Source organism: Triplophysa dalaica, chromosome 5, assembly GCF_015846415.1.
Source record: "Triplophysa dalaica isolate WHDGS20190420 chromosome 5, ASM1584641v1, whole genome shotgun sequence".
Taxonomy (NCBI): Eukaryota; Metazoa; Chordata; class Actinopteri; order Cypriniformes; family Nemacheilidae; genus Triplophysa; species Triplophysa dalaica.
Window position 1 is genome coordinate 5,779,214 of NC_079546.1, and position 21,151 is coordinate 5,800,364.

The 21,151-nt window shown below is 39.0% G+C and overlaps 1 protein-coding gene across 11 annotated transcripts in view; it reads right to left on the reverse strand.

Annotated features, from left to right (window-relative positions):
* Positions 1-21,151, reverse strand: part of grip1 (glutamate receptor interacting protein 1) — a 196,717-nt gene that overhangs the window by 27,197 nt on the left and 148,369 nt on the right. For 7 of the 11 annotated variants that reach the window (XM_056748034.1, XM_056748031.1, XM_056748029.1 and 4 more), the window contains 6 exons: positions 19,975-20,122; positions 19,296-19,465; positions 13,699-13,845; positions 10,700-10,849; positions 2,987-3,173; positions 986-1,131 (listed from right to left, as the gene is read on the reverse strand). In XM_056748034.1, the coding sequence (XP_056604012.1) occupies positions 986-1,131; positions 2,987-3,173; positions 10,700-10,849; positions 13,699-13,845; positions 19,296-19,465; positions 19,975-20,122 (948 nt within the window). Of the gene's footprint in view, positions 1-985; positions 1,132-2,986; positions 3,174-10,699; positions 10,850-13,698; positions 13,846-19,295; positions 19,466-19,974; positions 20,123-20,230; positions 20,345-21,151 lie in introns of those variants that run through there. The other 4 variants (XM_056748038.1, XM_056748036.1, XM_056748035.1 and 1 more) reach the window with 2 other exon arrangements.

Consider the following 21,151-nt stretch of genomic DNA (forward strand, 5'->3'; position numbering starts at 1 on the left):
GTCTGGCAGAGATCTTCGGAAATCTCGATAGAAAAACATTCCTCTCTTGGGCAGTGAATCTGGTGCAGAAAGATTGAAAGCGGTGCCAAACCTGTTCAAACAACAACAAAAAAGAAAAGAAAAATGCACCGCACTCCAGCGACCAGCAATTACATATAAAGGCCACTGCTCCTGGAACCATCATTCAATAATTCAAGCGAGCTCATTTCCTCCGATCCGACAAAAGAGTCACAGAAAACAACCACCTGGTCTAAGGGATGATAAATGCACAAAATGTGAAAACACAGCAAAGCTTATCAGTTCCTAAAAAAATCATTATTATTTTAACGCCAGAAGCACTTGTCGTATAAACTCCTCATATATCAAAAGAAACCAAATGTCACCATTCATCCATTGAAAATGACAATTGTTAAGGTATAAACCCTTACATAATACACACGCTTTTCTTTTAATCTTCCATTGGATGTTCAGCATCATCTTGTAAAAATCAGCCAATCAGATTAGAGCTCGCCTTATAACAAAAATAGTTTCCAGTCTTGTGAGCAAAAATATATATTTTTGAAAATAGCTTAATATGAAACCACAATATTAAGACACAACACGTAGCTGACAAGCTAATTGCATTCATTCCAGGGGGCCGACCTGGCATACTGCGCCTGTACTTTGATTACAATGAAGCACAGCAAGAGATGGAAAAATAAGAGAATATGTTGTGTGCTTTTTGTTAAAAAACAGTGAATAAACACAACGTCAAGGTTTTCTTTTCCTGCGGATGTCTGTTTGAAAACAGTAGCTGTTATATCACGGCCACTTGTCTAGCGGTGCTAATCATTTTCACACATCAAACGTGCGCCAGATGGCCAGGCTCTCCGAATTACGGGGCGACTTTTTAGAACGAACATCAACACTAGGACGAAAGCAGGAGGCGGCCAGATGGATCGCTCATGCCAAAACAGCCTTATAATTGATGAATCCGTGTTCTTACCTGCTACGTCAAACTCGATCTCCAGGGTTACTTTGCTGGTGATGCTGGAGTCCCTCAGCAGCTGATTGGTCTCCTCAAGCGTGCTGTCCTCAGTGGGGATTCCATTTATTGACAGGATGCGGTCGCCGATCTGCAGGACGCCACACCTAGTAATTGTAGCACAAACACAATTCTTTTTTAGTATGATAACCAAGAGACTAGTCTCATTGAATGTTCTTTAGGGGACAGTTCAGCCAAAAATAAAATGTTTATCATTTATTCACCATCAAAATAAAATACTGAATGTGACTCTTTTGTGGAACACCAAAAGATATTTTGAGAAATATCTCGGTGGTTTTGTGTCTATAGAATGGAAGTCAATGGGGGCCAGTGTTGTTTGGTTACCGACATTCTTCAAAATATCTTCTTTTTTGTTCTACAAAAGTAAGTCAAACAGATTTGGAATGACATGAGGGCGAGTAAATGTTTGAAACATCCCTTTAAAAAGAGAGCAGCGGTGAACATCGCTTGGTAGATGATGTGACATTTTAGCCAAAAAAACAAACCCCCTCTTCGCTTCTGCTTCAAGGTCAGAGTAAAAGTGCAAAGGTTTCAGCAACAGATGGATCCAAATATCTTTACTGAATACCAAAACAGACTGTGAGCAAAACAAACCCAATGCTTTACTGTCATACTTGGTCACCCCTATACATTGTGTTTTGGTTGTTGCTTACTGTTGGAATGATATCAGAACTCCCTGAAGGTTTTTTACTAGGTTATGGTGAACAACATGACACATCATTTGTAAATTATATGTAAATGTTTATACATTGTTATATTTTTCTTAAGGATATGCATGTATGAGTATGTGTTTATAAATAAAAAATAATATGCACAGTGCACAGACACATTACTGTAAACACATTACTGGTGGTGTCAAATGATTAATCGCGATTAATCACATCCAGACTATAAGTTTGTGTTTACATAATAATGTCTGTGCACTGTGCATATTATTTTTTATTTATAAACACATACCCATACATGCATATCCTTAAAAAAATATAACAATGTATAAATATTTACATATAATTTAAAAATGATGGGTAAATATAAATAAATACATGGAAACATTTCCTAAATATATATATACATGTAAATGCATGTTTATGTGTTTATAAATACAATATATTATGTTAACACAAACTTTTATTCTTTGTGCGATTAATCGCGATTAATCATTTGACAGCCCTAAAAATGTGATGCATATCACGTTCAGTACATCAAATTGCATCAGAAAATTATATAATGAGAAAACAGAAAGCATTATATTAATAAAAGATTGTTTAAACTCGGCTCTAAAAGCTATTCCGGTCCACAAGCACCGAACCATCAGAAACGCATTTATGCTGCTTCAGGGTGGTTATTTCAGCAGGATTCTCCTCCCAGCATCAAATCAAAGACATTAAAAGGTTTACGTCCTTAACTGCAATTACAACATCAGCTGGCAGCTACGAGTCATCTCTGTTTCTCAGGTCAGTAATTACAGTGAAATCGCAACCTAAATCTTATCCGACGTGCAAGTTCCTTCAGTTGCCAGCTGCGGCGTCGACGTGCACATAATTACACTTAAGGGCTGCGCACTGTCACGTAACGGCGCAGTCAATCACGGCACTCGCACAACCCAAATCAAATTGTCAAGGGCGGGCAGTTATATATCATGTGCGATCATTGCATTACATCACGGATGAAGCCTCGGCCCTCTACGAGCGACTGCGAAGGACAAGCTGTGTGCCGAGAGAAATTATGTAACGGGATTGAAGATATGTTGAGATAATCTAAATTAGATTCGAGATTAAATATTAAAGATTCCCGAAAGGGAAGTTCACACTTCTGTGATAACGCAAACAATTAAGCCGAGCACCCGGATCGGAAGGGGCGCCCGGAATATTAAGTTTCAGAGTTTTAACTAGGTCGCATGAAGCGCTGGGGGTTAATATTAGTCATAATAGGAGGTCTCACCGTTCTGCCGGGCTGTCGGGGTCTATGTAAGCAATAAGCGGAGGGGAGGACAAGGTTTCCGTGGCGAAGACTCCTCCCTGGAGCTGGATTCCGAAACCCATGATGGAGTCGCTGATGAGGGTCACCTCTGTCGTTTCCGTGTGGACCACCTGACCCGCCAGCCCCACGGTACTGGATGCCAAAGACACTAGAGAGATGGAAAGCAGGGTTGCACATATTTTATCATGTAGAATCAAAGGCACTTTATTGTGGTTGTCTGCAAAATAAAAAATGTAGAGATGTCTCTCGAGGGAACTTTCGAAATGCTTCTGTTAAAGCGACAACTCTCACAGAAATGAAAACTCAGCTTTAATACTTTTTTCCCCCTGTGGAACATAAAATTAGTTTTTTGAGCAATACCCAAGCTGCTCTATTGTTTATGATAAACGTGTAAAGTGAATTGAATCGCAAAAAAATCCTTTCATGTTCAACAAAAGAAAAACAAAATCCATATGGGTTTGGTATGACATGAAATTGAGTAAACAAAATGGTTTCAAAACAGACTTTTGCACCAACTTATCTGGATAAGTCACTTTCGATAAAAATTGGGTTCAGAATGAATACTAGTGTGCTAGTGTTTCAGATCAGACCAAACAGCCATTGAAAATGCCCTCTTATAGAGTTGGAAAGAGTTTCTGTAATGTGCAAAACATGTTTTTATGTATTTGTACACGTTTATATGTATACAAATGTCACCCGACTCTTTTAGATCATTTAAATGTATATATTAAAATGTATTTTTTCTTCTTATTTTGACCTTTCTGTTAGAAACAAAGTATGTGAGGAACAATACACCGTTCCTTGAAGACAAACTGAAACTTGAGCTTCATCCAAAATGTCATTTTATCAGACAGCCTAATATTAAACCCTGTGGCATCTGTAAACACATCGACCTTTTCTCAGAACTTTACTTTAAGTCATTTTGCAATGACTGTTAGTTAAATGGTGTCAATGTGAACTTCAATGAATGCTCTGTGTGAAAGGTTTGCCTTAAAGCATCACTCTTAAAAACACTAGTCAAACATTTTATAAATAATGTCAAAACATGTAAATATTTAAAACATTAAAACTTAATTGTGTCACAATACCCAGATATTTGTAATTCAGCGATTGAAAGAAAAAAATTAGGAAAAACCAGCATAACCAATCTGATTTGAACACAGCGCTACGCTCCATTTACAATAGTCTATTTCAATAAGTCACACTGAATGCATCTCAATTGAAGAGCCAGAGAAGCGTTTAAAACCTGGCAACAAAGGACCTTACAGGCGTTTGTGGACAATGCCTTTCGTCAATGTTTGTTGACACTGTGCATACCTCCCAAAAAAGTGAAAACAATCTAACACCTAAGCACTCGTAACACAATGAATCCAGCATCCCGACATCATGTAGAGATATTCAAGATCTTATTTCGTAGCAGCATGCTACATTAAACCCCCAATGGACCACAAGAGGCGTCCGTCTGTAATGCCTCTTTGAATAATACAAAAGCTTGTTCTGGTTTAACCCAAATAGCCTTTTTAGTCTTATTGCACGTACGGTATTAACTCCATTCCATTCCATTCCATTTTCTACCGCTTATCCGAACTACCTCGGGTCACGGGGAGCCTGCGCCTATCTCAGGAGTCATCGGGCATCAAGGCAGGATACACCCTGGATGGAGTGCCAACCCATCGCAGGGCCGGTATTAACTCATTTTACAAAATGGTTTTGGTAACATTGCACTGGAATCTTGACATCGTGGCTTATTTTTTAGTTGATAGGAAATGGAATTACTACATCCCCCATTGGGATGTTGTTACACAATGCATTGTGCCGATACAAGACATCTTGAATATGCTAGAAGAGCAGGCCATTTGACACCAAATCCAAAAGCTCTTAACACCACCACAACAGCTAAAAGGGAAAACAGAATCCAGACATGACGCATTCTTAAAGAGTCCCTTATTCTCCCAGGATCGCTCTACTGTGACTTCAGAGTCCATCTGTCTGAGATTGATGGCCATGCTCACAGGCTAGATTTACCGCTCCAGACACCTTTATTGTTTTAAATGCGGTGACCTTTCCATTTTTATTGGGAATGAGGGATGAGGAAGGGAGGCTGATGTGACGCAGCGGAGGACAGGACGTCTCTTTGTGTGCGAGGTGGATGCTGAAATGTTTCAGGGACGGTTCTGCAGGACACATCGATCAACATCAGTTTGGGACTTGTCGCATCCGTAGCACGTAAAATGATACCGACTGGTATTTTCGTAAATGGGTTACACCCGTCTTGGGCGTGCAGACTATAAAATAACTGGAAAGGGCTTTTATGCTTTGGGGTCTTGGATCAGTTTCGCTTTTCGGGGTGATTTGGTTAAGTGGAGTCTTCATATCTTGTTGACTTCAAAGGCTCGGGTAGAGAAGGAAACGCCTGAGGGGTCATGTCGTGCGGATCTTCGAGAATCGCCAAGTTATTCTTTCTTTTGAATCCTTCTGCGAGAAATGCTTTTTTCTGCTTCCCACAGAAACATGAGTCAGCTGTGGACCATAGACCTCAGAATGAGTCACAGCACTTTTGTTTTCCTCAGCAAAGACTCAAAGCCACTTTTGTTTGTTTCTAGTCAAACTTTTTCAGGTCTTGATTTATGTTAACATTCTCCAATGCATTCAACTCTATGGACATGAATCATCACTTATAACGTGGCCGGATATGTGCCTTGCACAAGTTACCCAAGACCTTTAAAAATTTAATTATATACAAAGCTTGGCCGACCCATTGCAAACATTTAGTGACATTGGTTTTAGCTAATGCTCGCTATAGCACCCCTAGTGGCGATGTTGAAATCATAACAATGCACAAAATTGAGCTTTCATACAGTCGATAGAAGCATTTGCATTATCAAATGTGTGTCTCAGGCCTTCCAGTCCTCAATTCTGTCCTTTAATGTAATCACATTTTCTTCGTGCAGAACACATTAGCACCTCAAGTGACAACCGCAGGAAATCGTAAATGAGAACCGTTGGCATTAGCCAACAATTAAATTATGCTAATATTCTCGCGTCGAAGAGGCGCAGCGCTGGTTCAGTCACGGTACATTAAACGCACACTGGTTTGTTCCGGTCCACAGGGGCACAAAGGGGAAAATGTTAAAATTAGCATGACACTAGCTTCAACAAGGGTAAACAAGGTTTGGAAAAGACATCAGTGAAGGGTTTTTAAGAGAATGCCCAGCAGGGAACGGAGGATGAACGAGAATGTGCGGGAATGTTTGTCTGTTTGTGGGGTTTGTTGACAAGACAAACTCTCCTCACCTTCACTGCTTCATTGAATCGCTGTTTGATCTGACAGCAGTTTTGTGACCTTCTGCATTATCTCTCAATGTGTCCTGATGGGTCGACATCACATTCAGACGTGTCATTGTTGTTTGATGGTGACTTTGCAACATGGTTCTGACTTCCTCCATCTATCAATCTCTCTCTCTCTCTCTTTGTTGGAAATCTATCTTTGAAATATTAATCTTTGAAATTGTAGCTTGACAAGTGGCAGTAAAGTCACATTCCCTTAAAAATACTTTGAACGGTTTCTGTCGTGGACTTTGATAACCTAAGGAGGGACTCTTAATAAACCTCTTTCACCTTTTATGCAACAAAATGTCCATTGTGCAAAATCTGGAACAGGATGCATCAGCAGTAATACATGCAGTGAATGCTATTTTATTATTTCCTTTTTTTAATGTAGCTTGTCAGAACTAATCTCTGATGTGACCGCAAACGTCGCCACCCGTGCAGTCCAGAGTTTGACAATGGTTAAAAGAAAGTGCTGCAAAATTTGTTAATTTGGAGCGCAAATTAATGTAGTTAGGCAAATTAGCAGGTGAAGGCTTCATTTCTCTGATGAAGGTTGTTTAAAAGTGGCTGTATATTCTTAATATGTAAACATTTAGGCAAGCATTACACAAATATAAAAAATCATATTAGATATACAAGATGTAACCATGGTTATTTAAACATTTTCGATGGTTGAAAAAACAGCATATGCTGGGTTAGGTATCTTTTGATGCTGGTTTGACCATCTTAAACCAGCTAAGGACCAGCACATGACCAGCTTAAACCAGCACATGACCAGTTTAAACCAGCACATGACCATCTTAACCCACCATATGACCAGTTTAAACCAGCACATGACCAGTTTAAACCAGCTAAGGACCAGCACATGACCAGCTAAAACCAACACATGACCAGTTTAAACCAGCTAAGGACCAGCACATGACCATCTTAAATCAGCACATGACCAGTTTAAACCAGCACATGACCATCTTAACCCACCATATGACCAGTTTAAACCAGCATATGACCAGTTTAAACCAGCTAAGGACCAGCACATGACCAGCTTAAACCAGCACATGACCAGTTTAAACCAGCATGTGACCATCTTAACCCACCATATGACCAGTTTAAACCAGCACATGACCAGTTTAAACCAGCTAAGGACCAGCACATGACCATCTTAAATCAGCACATGACCAGTTTAAACCAGCACATGACCATCTTAACCCACCATATGACCAGTTTAAACCAGCATATGACCAGTTTAAACCAGCTAAGGACCAGCACATGACCAGCTAAAACCAACACATGACCAGTTAAAACCAGCTAAGGACCAGCACATGACCATCTTAAATCAGCACATGACCAGTTTAAACCAGCTAAGGACCGGCACATGACTAGCTTAAACCAGCAAATGACCAGCTTAAACCAGCACATGACCAGTTTAAACCAGCTAAGGAACGGCACATGACCAGCTTAAACCAGCAAATTACCAGTTTAAACCATTTAAGGAACAGCACATGACCAGTTTAAACCAGCACATGGCCAACTTAAACCAGCAAATGACCAGTTTAAACCAGCTAAGGAACAGCACATGACCAGCTTAAATCAGCACATGACCAGTTTAAACCAGCACATGACCAGTTAAAAACAGCTAAGGAACAGCACATGACCAGCTTAAATCAGCACATGATCAGTTTAAAACAAGCCCATGACCAGTTCAAACCAGCTAAGGAACAACACATGACCAGTTTAAACCAGCTATGGAACAGCACATGACCAGCTTAAATCAGCACATGACCAGTTTAAAACAAGCCCATGACCAGTTTAAACCAGCTAAGGAACAGCATATGACCAGTTTAAACCAGCTATGGAACAGCACATGACCAGCTTAAACCAGCACATGACCTGTTTATACCAGCTAAGGAACAGCACATGACCAGTTTAAACCAGCAATGGAACAGCACATGACCAGCTTAACCCAGCACATGACCAGTTTAACCCAGCACATGACCAGATTAAACCAGCACATGACCAGCTTAACCCAGCACATGACCAGTTTAAACCAATCAAGGAACAGCACATGACCAGTTTAAACCAGCAATGGAACAGCACATGACCAGCTTTAACCAGCACATGACCTTCTTAAACCAGCACAATCCAGCATCGAAACATACCAAACCAGCATATGCTGTTTTTTTCAACAGGTTTAACAGATTCAGGTGTTGATCTATAAAATACTACTAAATAGAACACTAGGTTGGGTCTGTGTACATCTTTCCCCGGAACTCTTTTTACGGCTCTTGTAACTGGTCTTCAAATATTCAGTCCACGAAGCACGTCTGAAACACACATGACATCATCATGAGCCTGTCAAGCAACCGCCATTGAGATGAAAACACTTTCTACAAATCGCTTTCGCAGGTATTATAGACCACCTCTATGATGTCTATGTGGGAAGAACCAGCTGATATAGGAGCACTGGCCTTTCATTAGGTGTTTTACTCCAGTGCTTGTGTGATAAAGTAGGGCATGTTTCATTTGTTACATTAAATAAAATGCACTCGAAGCGGCTATAACGGAACCATTATGAAATCTGTTTTCTAAACAAAACGGTGTGTATGAGAGGCTGCGCAGGCACTCACAGCGTTAAAACTGAACATAAATATTCGTAATAGACCAGAGGCTTCATTTTTCAAAGCGGGTATATTTGGAATACCAAACAAAGGACAGCACGGTAGGCGAAACTATCAAAAGATGTTCAGTGTGGAATTAAGTAGAAACAACTTTTCTAAGAAAAGAGTATCGATTGAGTGCCGATTCATTCTCATTGGACCAAACCTTGAGGGTAATGATGTCAACAACACGGCTTCATCCTGCGTCAGCCGCAACATGTGCTTTCACTACAATTTAACATCCAGTTTATCCACAGCAGGCGCACAAACAACCAGCCTGATCAACTAACCACAGTTCAACACCACAACTGCGACAAACAAACCCAAAAAATACTAAAATAAAAATACTTTCAGCACAATGAGGAAGTGAGTGTGAACGCAGCCAGTGATGTGGGCTGCTGATTAACTGTTTTTCAAGTCCCAGCGTTTGTTTATTTGTCCTGTTCGCAGTGCCAGAAGATAAGACCCCCATCTTCACAAGATATGAAAGTGTGGCGGGGTAATTATCGGCGGTGGCGGAGGAGGACACGAGCGCCAGTGACGCTGTCTAGCTGAAGGATATGACATATCTTTCAGGATCTAATTACTGGGTAGCCTGAGGTGTAATTTCCCTCTTGTGCTTGGCGGCTTCAGATATGGGCAGGGGAGGCTGAACTTGTTCCATCCAGGTAAGCGTTATCTTGCTCTGTGATCTCATTCAAATACATCGCCTTTACTTATCCATCCAAAGATCGAGGGGCGTAAAAACGGAAACATTTTGCAAAAGGCTGGAATTTATAAAGATAGAATATTATAACCAAGACGGGCACGATTACAGCCCTTCTGGTTTTATGTTGGTGCGTCACTTTAAATATCTTAACTAACATTGTTGCATGCAAACTTGCAGGCATTAAGCATAATGTGGCATTTAGAATGGTTCATTTCTGAATTACCGAGGGATGCACTTTGAGCTTAGCTTCTGTTTTGCTGGAAGAACAGAAAAAGCAGGCAAAACATTTGAAACTCAATATATGAGTCGAGACAAGTCCACGCTTAGAGCCTGCACGAAGATGCTGATACTTTAGAGAAATTTTACAGGAAATCAATAGCAAAGCCTTTTTGGTTTATTTCAGGCACGCTGACAAAAAAAGAAAGATTTAAAGAATGAATGAAAGTGGAAATGGGCAAAGACTACCGCACTTTTAAAGGTACAGTTGAAAAAAACTATTTTATCATTATTTACAGCATAGCACAAAAGTCTGTTTTTAAAACCGTTGGAATACGATGCAAAACAAAATATATATTTTTTAATGGAACTGCCAAGCTCCAATATGAACAAATATCCTTGAAGTTATAATAGCAAAATAAAAATTCAGTCATCGTTTTCTCACCCACTTGTCATCTCAAACCTGCATGACTTTCTCTTTTCTGCAGAACACAAAAGAAGATATTTTGAAGAATGTTGTTAACTGGCCCCCATTCACGTGGTTTTGTGTCCATACAATAGAAGTGAATGGAGGCCAGTGCTGTTTGGTTAACTTTCTTCAAAATATCTTCTTAAGTGTGCTACAGAAGAAAGACTGTCATACAGGTATGGAATTTTTGGTTGAACTAACACTTTGAGTGATGGAATCCTTCATTTGTATTATGTTAAAAAAATTAACTTTATTCGTAAAAAATAAAATCACATTCACGATAATGTCGGACGTACTTGAGCTCTTGTAGTCCTTCTTCTTCAGTTTGCGTCTCATCATGGTGCCGCGGGGGCTTGTGGGATACATGGTGCGTGGCAGCGTGTTCATGTTGAGTGAACTCAGACTGTAAGCGCTCATGGAGGTCGGCGAAAAGGAAGAACCCAGAGCTGTGCGACAAACACAACAAAAACATTTGAGAAAACTCTCAATGGATCCCTTAAACTGATTCAAATTCAGAAGGAAAAAATCTTCAAACTTTGTTTAGTTAGCATTCAAATGATTTTCAGTTGAATTGCATTGTTTTCAATGTAGATATTTGAACTCGAATGCTTATTTAGATTCTATATTTTAAGTGGTCTCGTAACAGGTGCTAGAAAGAGACTGGTGGTTTGTCACCATCAGAAAATAAACTCATTAAAACACTAGAGAAAGTGCTCTCCTGTTTGACATTGTGTGAATTGTGTTAAGTCTTCATCAAAGAAATGTTCTTAAAATACTCTTAATGCCTAAAAGCCACTTTTTATCCGCGCAACGAATGTGGAAAATCAACCTCATGCTGATCAGATGGTGCACTTCAAAGCCAATTTCTAAGTGCTTGCTTCAAATCAAGCAATAAATATAAAAAAAAACATCAATACTCAAAAAATATGCGTTATTTACTGGTGATGTCAAGAGTAGGATTAGGGCCGATTACAGTTTTTTTGTGATGTCCCTTGAGAGAGTTGTCTGCTCTAGGAGCACGCAAGTAATTTTTTGCTTTAAATAAAACCGCTAAACTATACAAAGTGCTATAGGCTCAGACCGGTCCACCTATTTTTTTGTAAGGAATTAGCTCAATATAATCCAGACATAATCCAAATATTTAAAGAGATAGTTTGACCAAAAATGAAAATGCTGTCATGAATGAACCATTCTCTAGTTGTTCCAAACCTGTACAAATTCTTTGTTTGGTTGAGAAAGATATTAAGACAATGCATGTAACCAAACAGTTCTTGGACCCCATTGACTACCATCATGGTAGTAAAAGTTGCCCATGACTGTTTGCTGTCCTACATTTTTCAAAATATCTTCTCAAAAATAAGTAATTTTTTCCTACTATGGTACTATGGCAATTTCCTAAATATCTTTATCTGTGCATATCAGATCAAATAATTTTTTGAGATTTGGAACAACTTTGAAGGCGAGTAAATAATGACAGAATATTTATTTTTGGGTGAACTACCCCTTTAAATAATTTAACTGCTAGGGGGAGCTTTGGGCTTTTATTAAAAACAAAAGACCTTTTTAAAAGATGGCCCAGCCAGGGGGAATATATAATCCAGGGAAGTATTAGGTAGCAATAAAAAAGAGAGACTATCACTTAAGGTATTGATAGAACAACGGTAAATTATGTGTAACCAGCAACGATTTGTTCAATAAAGTGCAGGCGGCATATTCATTAATAGAGAAGGGTGAGCAAAGATGCAAAAACCATTTGGCAAACGTCCCTTATTTTTCTTAACGTTGCACTTTTTCTTTCCAAGTCCAGTCTCCAAAGTCACGTAAGCTAACCCGATCGGCCACACACAAAACAACTGACAGGCAGAGAGCGATTCTTAATTTGTTAGCTCTCTAAAACTGCACAGATTGTTCCCCTGACTACTGTTTGTTGTTTACATACCCAAAGGCTGCCAGCAAGAATCAAAACGGTGCAATTTTCCCCCCAAAAAATGGTTTTACAAAAAAACACTGCTTTAAGGGACCTTTGAAGTGTGATCACAGAAAACGGCACTAAAAACACAGGAGGTCGAGTCTCTATACTGTTGGCTGCTAAATGCCATCCCTGGTCGACAACGGCATCCATATGTTAGCGAGGAGGTAGATTAAGAAACCTCCGCTCAATTAACTCTGATAAGAACACAGCAGATCACAGCTCGTTTCCCTAAACGAACACTTAAAAGCATCCATTTTGACGGTGACTTCTACTCGTTGCCTCTCATCGAAAACGAAAGACTTCCTTTCTCTTGCTACAAATCAGTTAGCGTGAAAACCATCTCCAGCAATAATGCAGTGCCCTTGAAATGCAGAAAGCACCAGCAGAAGAAATCAATAGAGGCCTGACGGCTGGAATTTATAGTAACAAATCTATATCATCGCAGACTCTAAGCCTTCTTCATGTTAAATGAGGCGATGTATGACCTGTTACAATCTTGTTAGCGACACATCATCCCATCCTTCAGCTCAGTCGGAGCACTAAGGTTGTGGGTTCGATTCTCAGAGAATGCACATACCGTGTATAAAAGCGAAGCGTGGCGAATGCAAAAATGGATTTCAATTATAATTGACTACACGTCCCAGAATTCACTTGGGACTGAAATGTCTACAAGAAAAGATCCTTAGTAAGGACTGTGTTACATATCACCATTTCCCACAGTCTCCAATTGGCTGAATGGCTCGGTGCTTTCTGACTTTGTACTCCATCTTTGCTCTTTGCCCTAATGTGCTCAACATCGCCCACAGTTGGGGAATAAAAGCCAAATATAAGACAGAGAACAAAAGGAAAAGAACAAACAAAGAACAGTTTTAGCTTCGCGGCTCTGAGAAACCGCCTGAAAACAATTTAGTTCTGCTCTGTTTTTCTAGAAGATCAAATATAATCCGATAAAAACGACAACAAAACAAAGACACTATTATAAAATATAGCAGAACCGATGCGCCCCAACGATGGCTTAGAGCCTCAAAGTGCCGCCCATTTTTTGACAGATGGAGACATCCATCATTATTTAGATAACTTCATATCCTAAGAAACGATTTCCAGTAGAGGGATTCCTCGCTACGCCAACAATCACAAAAAATGACCTGGAGTTTTTTATTAAACAGCGACCCCGAAGATCAATTTCACACGCACACGACGCCGTCACGAAGCCGAGACCTTAATATAAATAAATCTTTTTAGAGATGATATTAAAGAGACACAAAGAGGGATACAAGAGGATGAGGATGATTGAGAATGAAGGAAGGTAGGAGGGAGCATTACGGGGGTTGTTCGGAGAGGTTTTCTGCTTGGCCTGGCTGTGGGACTGGTCGGGGTGGTAGGTGTTATAGTGCTGGTAGGGGAGGAAGTTGCTGTTGTTGTTGGTTCCGGATTCCCAGGGAAGCGTCCGGTTACTCCTCTGCACCTTGACTGAGCAAATGGAGAGGAGAGAGACGGGTGTCAAACATTCAACATCAAACAACGTGGACAACAGGCATAATAGACATAGGATACAACATACAGTACAAAGAGAGACACTATTTTGTGTTTTATTTTGTGGGAATTAAGTACTTTTAACCTTGAGTTTGAGTTTTATTTCGCTGACTCTTTTGCATCACACAAGACCAGGATTTAGTCATGTTGTAAAGTGCTGCAAGGTCTTATATATCCAACATCATCTCTCTTAGAGACATCACAAGAAACAAACACCCCATCCAACCACTGCATTGATCATTTTCTATTTTTGCCTTTCTCTGTTTGAGTTAATTTTGGAATCATGTTTACCCTGACCAATGCTTTCAAACACATGAGCACACAGACTGCAAAGAGAGATTACAAAAACAGAGACTGGGGGGCGAGGCTGTGAAACAGACATTGAGGGGTGAGGAAGCATGTGTTTTTGTGTAAGCGTAGAGACCAGGGATCTATCATCATGATAGCGCCACAGATCAGCACAGGCCTGAGAGACAGTGAGAAATCCTTAGAGGCTAAAGGTAATCAAGCTTGGGCAGATGAGAGCCATTACTTCTTCAATACTGTGTGTGTGTGTGTGTGTGGTAAGAGCAGGGATTGTTCGTGTATTATAAAGGGAAGGTGTAAATGAATGCCTGATAGATGTTCCTGCCGTCCCCCCATACCCCCACCCCCTGAGTATAATTCTCTTATTTTTTGTATATAGGAGGGCTGTTCAATTATAAAAATCACAAATAATCTTTTGGCTGTTTATGTGATTATCTCCTGTTTTAATTTGCTGGAATTGGCCTGTGTATAGAGACCGAATCCGTTTTGGCTCACACACTTTATACTTCAGTGAATATTACCTAGGAGAGGTACATTTTTTTTGGATTATTTATTTCATTTTTTATTCTACAAAAAGGAAAAATAAAAATGACTAAAAAAGATACAGTTCGTTAAACGTATGCTGACTGTTATCGGGGCATGTTGTCGCAGTATGTGATGTCAGCCATTTGAAACAAGTTGAGGCTTTTATGCCAATTTAACCAAGAAAAAAAATCTTCATTATGTAAACAGAAATGTGACCCTTGATCACAAAACTGGTCTTAAGTAGCACGGGGACATTTTTAGTAAAAAGACAAAAATACATTGTGTTGGTCAAAATGATCGATTTTGCTTTTATGCCAAAATCATTAGGATATTAAGTAAAGATCATGTTCCATGAAGATATTTTGTACATTTCCTACCTTAGATATATAATATATTTTTTGTGAGTGGATGGCCTGCCACAGTGCCCCTGATTTACAACTTCAAAAGCGATTTGCTCAATATTTAGATTTTTTTGCACTCTCAGAATTCTGAGTTTTAAATGGTTGTATCTCAGCCAGATATTGTCCTATTCTAACAACTCATAAATCAATACAAATCTAATTTATTCAGCTTTCAGATTACGTAAACATCTTAATTTCTACGTTTTGTTGTCAAGGGTCAAAAATAGGTTACAGGTTGTTTTTACCAATAGATTTGTAAGTGTGCCTTACGTGAAATTGAGCGTAGAGAAACAACTAAGACATTATAATGCATATATCATACGTTTTATTCCACAGCATTTCAATTATGCATGTCAGTGTTTTTACCTTTAAGTGCATTAAAAATGAAGTACTTTCTTACTTTATTCGAGTATTTTACATTTTACTCAAAATATAAAAGTAAGAAAGTACTAGATGTTTAATGAAATTTAATCAATTTAATGTACATCAAATTGTTTAGTTTGCTGTTCAATGTACTTTAGTTTCAAGGTATTATAGGTCAAAAATAAAAAAAATATGATTATGTTTATATATATATATTTATAAATGATAGATAGATGATTGATATATATGCTGTGTTTGAATAGATATTTGTGATGCATGCCCTCATTCTGGTGTCAGCTGGCTGTCTGACATTCAGAAGCGCGTTGGTATTGAGAATGCTTCACTGCGCTAAGTTTATATCAGCATGCGCAAAACGGCATAGTAATGCGAGAACTGCGAAAGCAGACAAGAGCGGCTAGCCTGAACCTCCTTCCCTGAATATGCTCGGATGGAGCGCTAAACTCAATTTCCTTTCTTTAAGAGCCAATCAGAATACCTCCTACCAGATGACCTGAGGGTCACTTCATTGCTTTTTAATGCCGGGCTCTGAAGAGCCCTACGAAACACGATTAGTATGCGGTGCAGGTCTACGCTTGTTTATGCTATTCAGGTTTAGGCCTTAGTCTAAATTCTTATTGGGTTTATAGATAAAAGGTTGTACAGTCAGTGACCTTGCGGAAATTCTGCAAGATCATTCTAATTCGGCATTGAGGCTCACACTCCTCCTCAATTTGACGGGAATTTCTGTATTTAAGACCTTTTGGATTTTTGGTTGATTTGAGGAGAACACCTTAAAAGGCAGACTAAAGATAACATTAAGATTAATAATAACAAAAAATCAGTCATTGGTAGATGCATAGACTTTATTACGTTGTGATCTAAAGGTATTCGCCAGGCTTTCCTATAATTAAATGATAAATCTTTACAAAGGTTTTTGTATGCAGTGCTTCACGTCGTTCACCGAAGAACTCCAAGAAGTTTCATCCCCTCATTCCACCCATTATAAGCTCCATCGCATTAAGCAGTAAAATGAAGAAATTCACTGTCGGAATTCAAATGGTCTGTTGAGAGCAATGCTACTTTTATTATGCAGAATTTATATCTGTATTTAACCTAAACGCCAGTGTTTTTTAGAGTCTCATTCTTTCACTCCTTTATATAAAAGCCCACCAGCTGTTTAATGAACTGGCTGTTGCACACAATATTTCTTATCTAACGTGCAGAGAGGAGGGACGTCCCGCTCTAGTTACATCCGCGTGGAACGCTCTGCGTCTGATCTGTATCAGATCGTTTTTAATTAAGACTTTGAAAGTTATGTTTAAGAATATGGTTATTCCTGTATGTTGGATATCTTTTTTTATGTTTCTATATCATCCAGTTGGTGCTTTTAGATGCTGCCTAATTTTCTTGAAACCAACGAATGGACTAGTTGTTAAAATGAACCACTGACTAGTAGATTATAAAACCCAGTAGACAAACACGGCAACATTACATATTGAATGAAATGTCAATTTCATAATCTCATGTTTTGTTTTCTTTGAAGCGATTCTTAAAGGCACAGTTCGCCGGGAAATTATTCACTCACCCTCATGACAAAACAAGACTAGTCACATGACACTCAAGAACCAATTAGACTCAATGTTATCGATGTACTTTGCTAATATTGTCTAGACTCAACGTTATTGTAGTATTTACAAATATTGTCTAAATACGCCTAAAATATGAAATGTTTCCTCTTACCATTTGACTTCAGAAAAGATATTTACCCATTTGTGTCGTATTTTTTACTTTTATGATGAATGGATTTGTTTTATTGGAGCTTCAAAAACGTAGTTACTATTCAAAAGCATTATTACCAATATATGATTTAATATCGTGTTAAGCTGAAGAAAGAAAGTCATATACTCCTACCGTAGCATGGTGTGAGTGTGCGTAAATGATGGTGTAATTTTCATTTTCCGGTGAACTGTACCTTTAACTGAGCTTTCCCATCTTGCAATATTTCCTGTTTGCTTTAATAGCATCTCACTGTGCTGCTCTCCAGTCAGGAGCAAGATGTCTTGAGAGAACATTAGCGGACCTCAGAGCTATACATCATAAGCACTACCCAAGCCTGTCAGCTATTCCCTCCAATCCATTCTCTCTCTCAGATATATAAGACACAGTGAAAATTGTAAATTCAGCCCCCTGATGACAGATGATATAGAAAATCATTGGATTACTCCAAGCTTTTCTTTCAAACTCACTAACAGCCCGGCTCTTCACATCTTTGCGGTATAAATCCATCCTATCTGGAAGTACAACGGCATTGGAGCCCTGGTGCTGAGTGTAGCATCCCCTTCCTGATAAAACATGACAGGGTAACACTGGATGGAATGAGGGTCTATGGTCCCTTTGTGGAAGAATCATTGTTGCTTTAAACTTTTCCTGCCCTTGTTATCAAAGCATTTGGTGCCGCACAGCCTAATAAAGCCCTGTCAGGTGATAAGGAGCTTTTGAACAACATGTTACCCCTCATGACGCAAGACACACAGCAACATGCTTTGCCCTTGAACAGCCCTGACTGCTGTAACAATATCTCAGCGGGATATATGCTTAAAAATGTTGAGATAACCGCCCGGTGGACAGGAGGCAGCTGGCCTTGCACTCAGCTCTCAAACCGTGCGATAAGACAACACCGTATCTAGGAACCACAGGGTTGATATCAAAGACAGGCGGGAATTATGTTAGGCATTAATTATGCAAGTGGCATCACTTTCAATATTGATTAACTAGTTAAGGAACGTTTCCACTCAGGAGTGCCGGGGTTTGATGTGCTACTCACATGTGCAGCACAATGGTTCCGATTAAGAAATGTGATCAAACATAACACTAAAATGGAGATTATCGATATAATGTTTTTACTAAGATTTCCAATTTGTGCCGCTTTATGGCGTATAAAGCACAAGACGGAACTGCAAAGGATCCAATTCAGTTTGAAGAGGAAGAGGAAATACAGCAAATAGGAAATTACGAAACAACTTGAATTTCTATTCAATTAATTTAATTCATAAAAAATATATTTCTCATTGGTGATGACAGAGTGTTTCAACAAAAGCATTTTTTTCTAATAAAATTACACACATTTTTATAAATTTATTGAATACAAAGATAATTTTTAATAATTCAATGAATACTATTCACTGGTGACATCTTTATCAGTGTGTGTGTCAACAGAAGCTATATTTTTCAATAAAATTAAACTAATTTTTTATAATTCAACTGAACTCAACTCATTTAATTGAATCTAATCTAATCTAATGTAATCTGATTTAAAATCTTTAATTTAATTTAATTTAATTTAATTTAATTTAATTTAATTTAATTTAATTTAATTTAATTTAATTTAATTTAATTTAATTTAATTTAATTTAATTTAATTTAATTTAATTTAATTTAATTTAATTTAATTTAATTTAATTTAATTTAATTTAATTTAATTTAATTTAATTTAATTTATGTATCCCTGGTTACAGCTTTACCAGAATGTGTTTCAAAAAAAGTTGTTTTTCTAATAAATAACAATAATTTTATATATAATAAATAAAAAAACAAGAAATAATAATTCAATTACATTTGACTAAACTCAATTCAATTCAATTATATTGAATTATTCAATTCAATCTTTCTCACTGGTGACCGCTTTATTTCAACACAAGTCGTTTGTAATACACCTACCCAGTAATTTTTTATATAAAATACATTGTAATGATGTGATGTAACTGTCCATGGAGTCAAGTGTCTCTCTCTTACCATGTTCAGGTCCCTTGAGAGCCAGTCTTGTTTGATGGTGGGGCAAAATCTCCATTTTGACATGTTCTGAAGCGCTAGCCAGCAGTTGGGTGGCTTCAGCCAGCGTGCAATACTCCATACTCGTGCCATCCACCGACAAAATGTGATCTCCCGCATGCAGGGCACCACACCTGCAAAAACGATGACATCACTACCTGTTCATACACTTCTCCTGCCATCGTTATTTCAAATTCCGAAATGTAAACTCATAAAACGAGTTCTCCACCATGTTGTAAGGTCATGGGTATCGGCTATCGCTGATTTATTCGCAACTCCTCCCTAATATTTCTCCAAAGATGCAAACTTTGAAATCATCTCACAAGTGCTAATCTACTCAGAAGGAAAAGTTTTCACTTGCTCAGCACTCCGCCACCTCTATTATTGTTCCGGCCTTTTCCGCCGGCCTGAAATCTAGATGAGTTATTGATATTCTATAATTAGTTGCTAAGCTTTATGCATTACGAACTTTTGAAAATTTCACAAGCCGCCATCAGGTTTCCACAGCGTGCATTTCTCTCCGCTCGACACATCGATCTGGCTGGCAGAACAAAGGAAAAATGATGAGCGACGACGCTCCTTTCGCTAGAATCAAAACGCTCGCCCTCCTCTGCGTTCGGGAAGTGATTGCGGCTGTAATTACCTATCGGCGATGCTGGCCGGTTTGACCTTATCGATGATGATGACCTGCTTGTTGCAATACATGGAGGTAGAGAGAGCCAGACCCAAACTGGAGCCCATGGTTTTGGCCACCTCCACCAGCAGCGGACCAGAAGCCGTGGCTACAGAATCTGCAGTGGAGACAAAAGAAAGCCAATACGTAAACCAAACGGTTAAACACACAAAACATGAACGCACACCTCATTATCTCAAATAAGGGCGAGTAGGTTGATTTGTACCTTTTATGAGTAAATGCACATGCAGTTTAGCCATAGGGCACACTAAGAGGTTCGCAGAACAGCGCAGAGGAAGTGCGACACATCCCGGTTTGTTTTTAACACACGCTGATTTCACCTGACGCCCATTACAAAGAGAAATAGCTCCTGCTGTTCGGCGCGGAACAGACAGGATGAGCAGCCGGTCTTTAGTTAGAGCTGGTGTACGGCTGTCAGGTGTGTCAGCTTCCTCACCGCATTCACGGTAAACACAGATACTGCCGTCACAATATGCCACCGTACAGGAAAACTCCAGCAGCAGCACGACAGTTATCTACACTGCTTAGAAAAAAACGTAATTTCAGCTCGCTTGGTTTTGAAAGTAACTCTTTAAAGTCGGTTTATTTACAGAAACTCAATACAATATACAAACCTACGTCTTCAGAGGTGCCTAAAGACTTTAAAAATGAAGTGTTTCGTTTTTATTAGCTTAGATCAAGCCATTTTTATATACATACACCAGGGGTCCCCTCGCACAGAATTCGTCATGTTGTTTCTAAAGCAGCCGTTGACGGACACACTGCTCTACAGAGAGCGATTTGTGAATACATTATCTCCTTTTGCACCTATAAAAAGTACCAATGAGTTTACTAAAGGCAAATGAGAATTCGAAAATGACAGACAAAGATGAAAAGCAATTAAACGCCATTTTCCGGCCCGTGATTTCTACCGCCACCTTTCTGGGAAGCCGCGCAGACCCAGCTAAAAAAGAAGGGTGATGAGTCCATTAATAAAGCCAAGGGTGGGGGAAATTGTTTAATCACGAGCGTGCCATCCGGGTGACAGAGATTTTAAGATTAACGTGCGGTGTGAAGAGCATCATGCTGATGAGTGGTCGAGCGAGGAGCTTGCTGTAATGGGCCTCAGATGCAGAGGAGAGGTGAG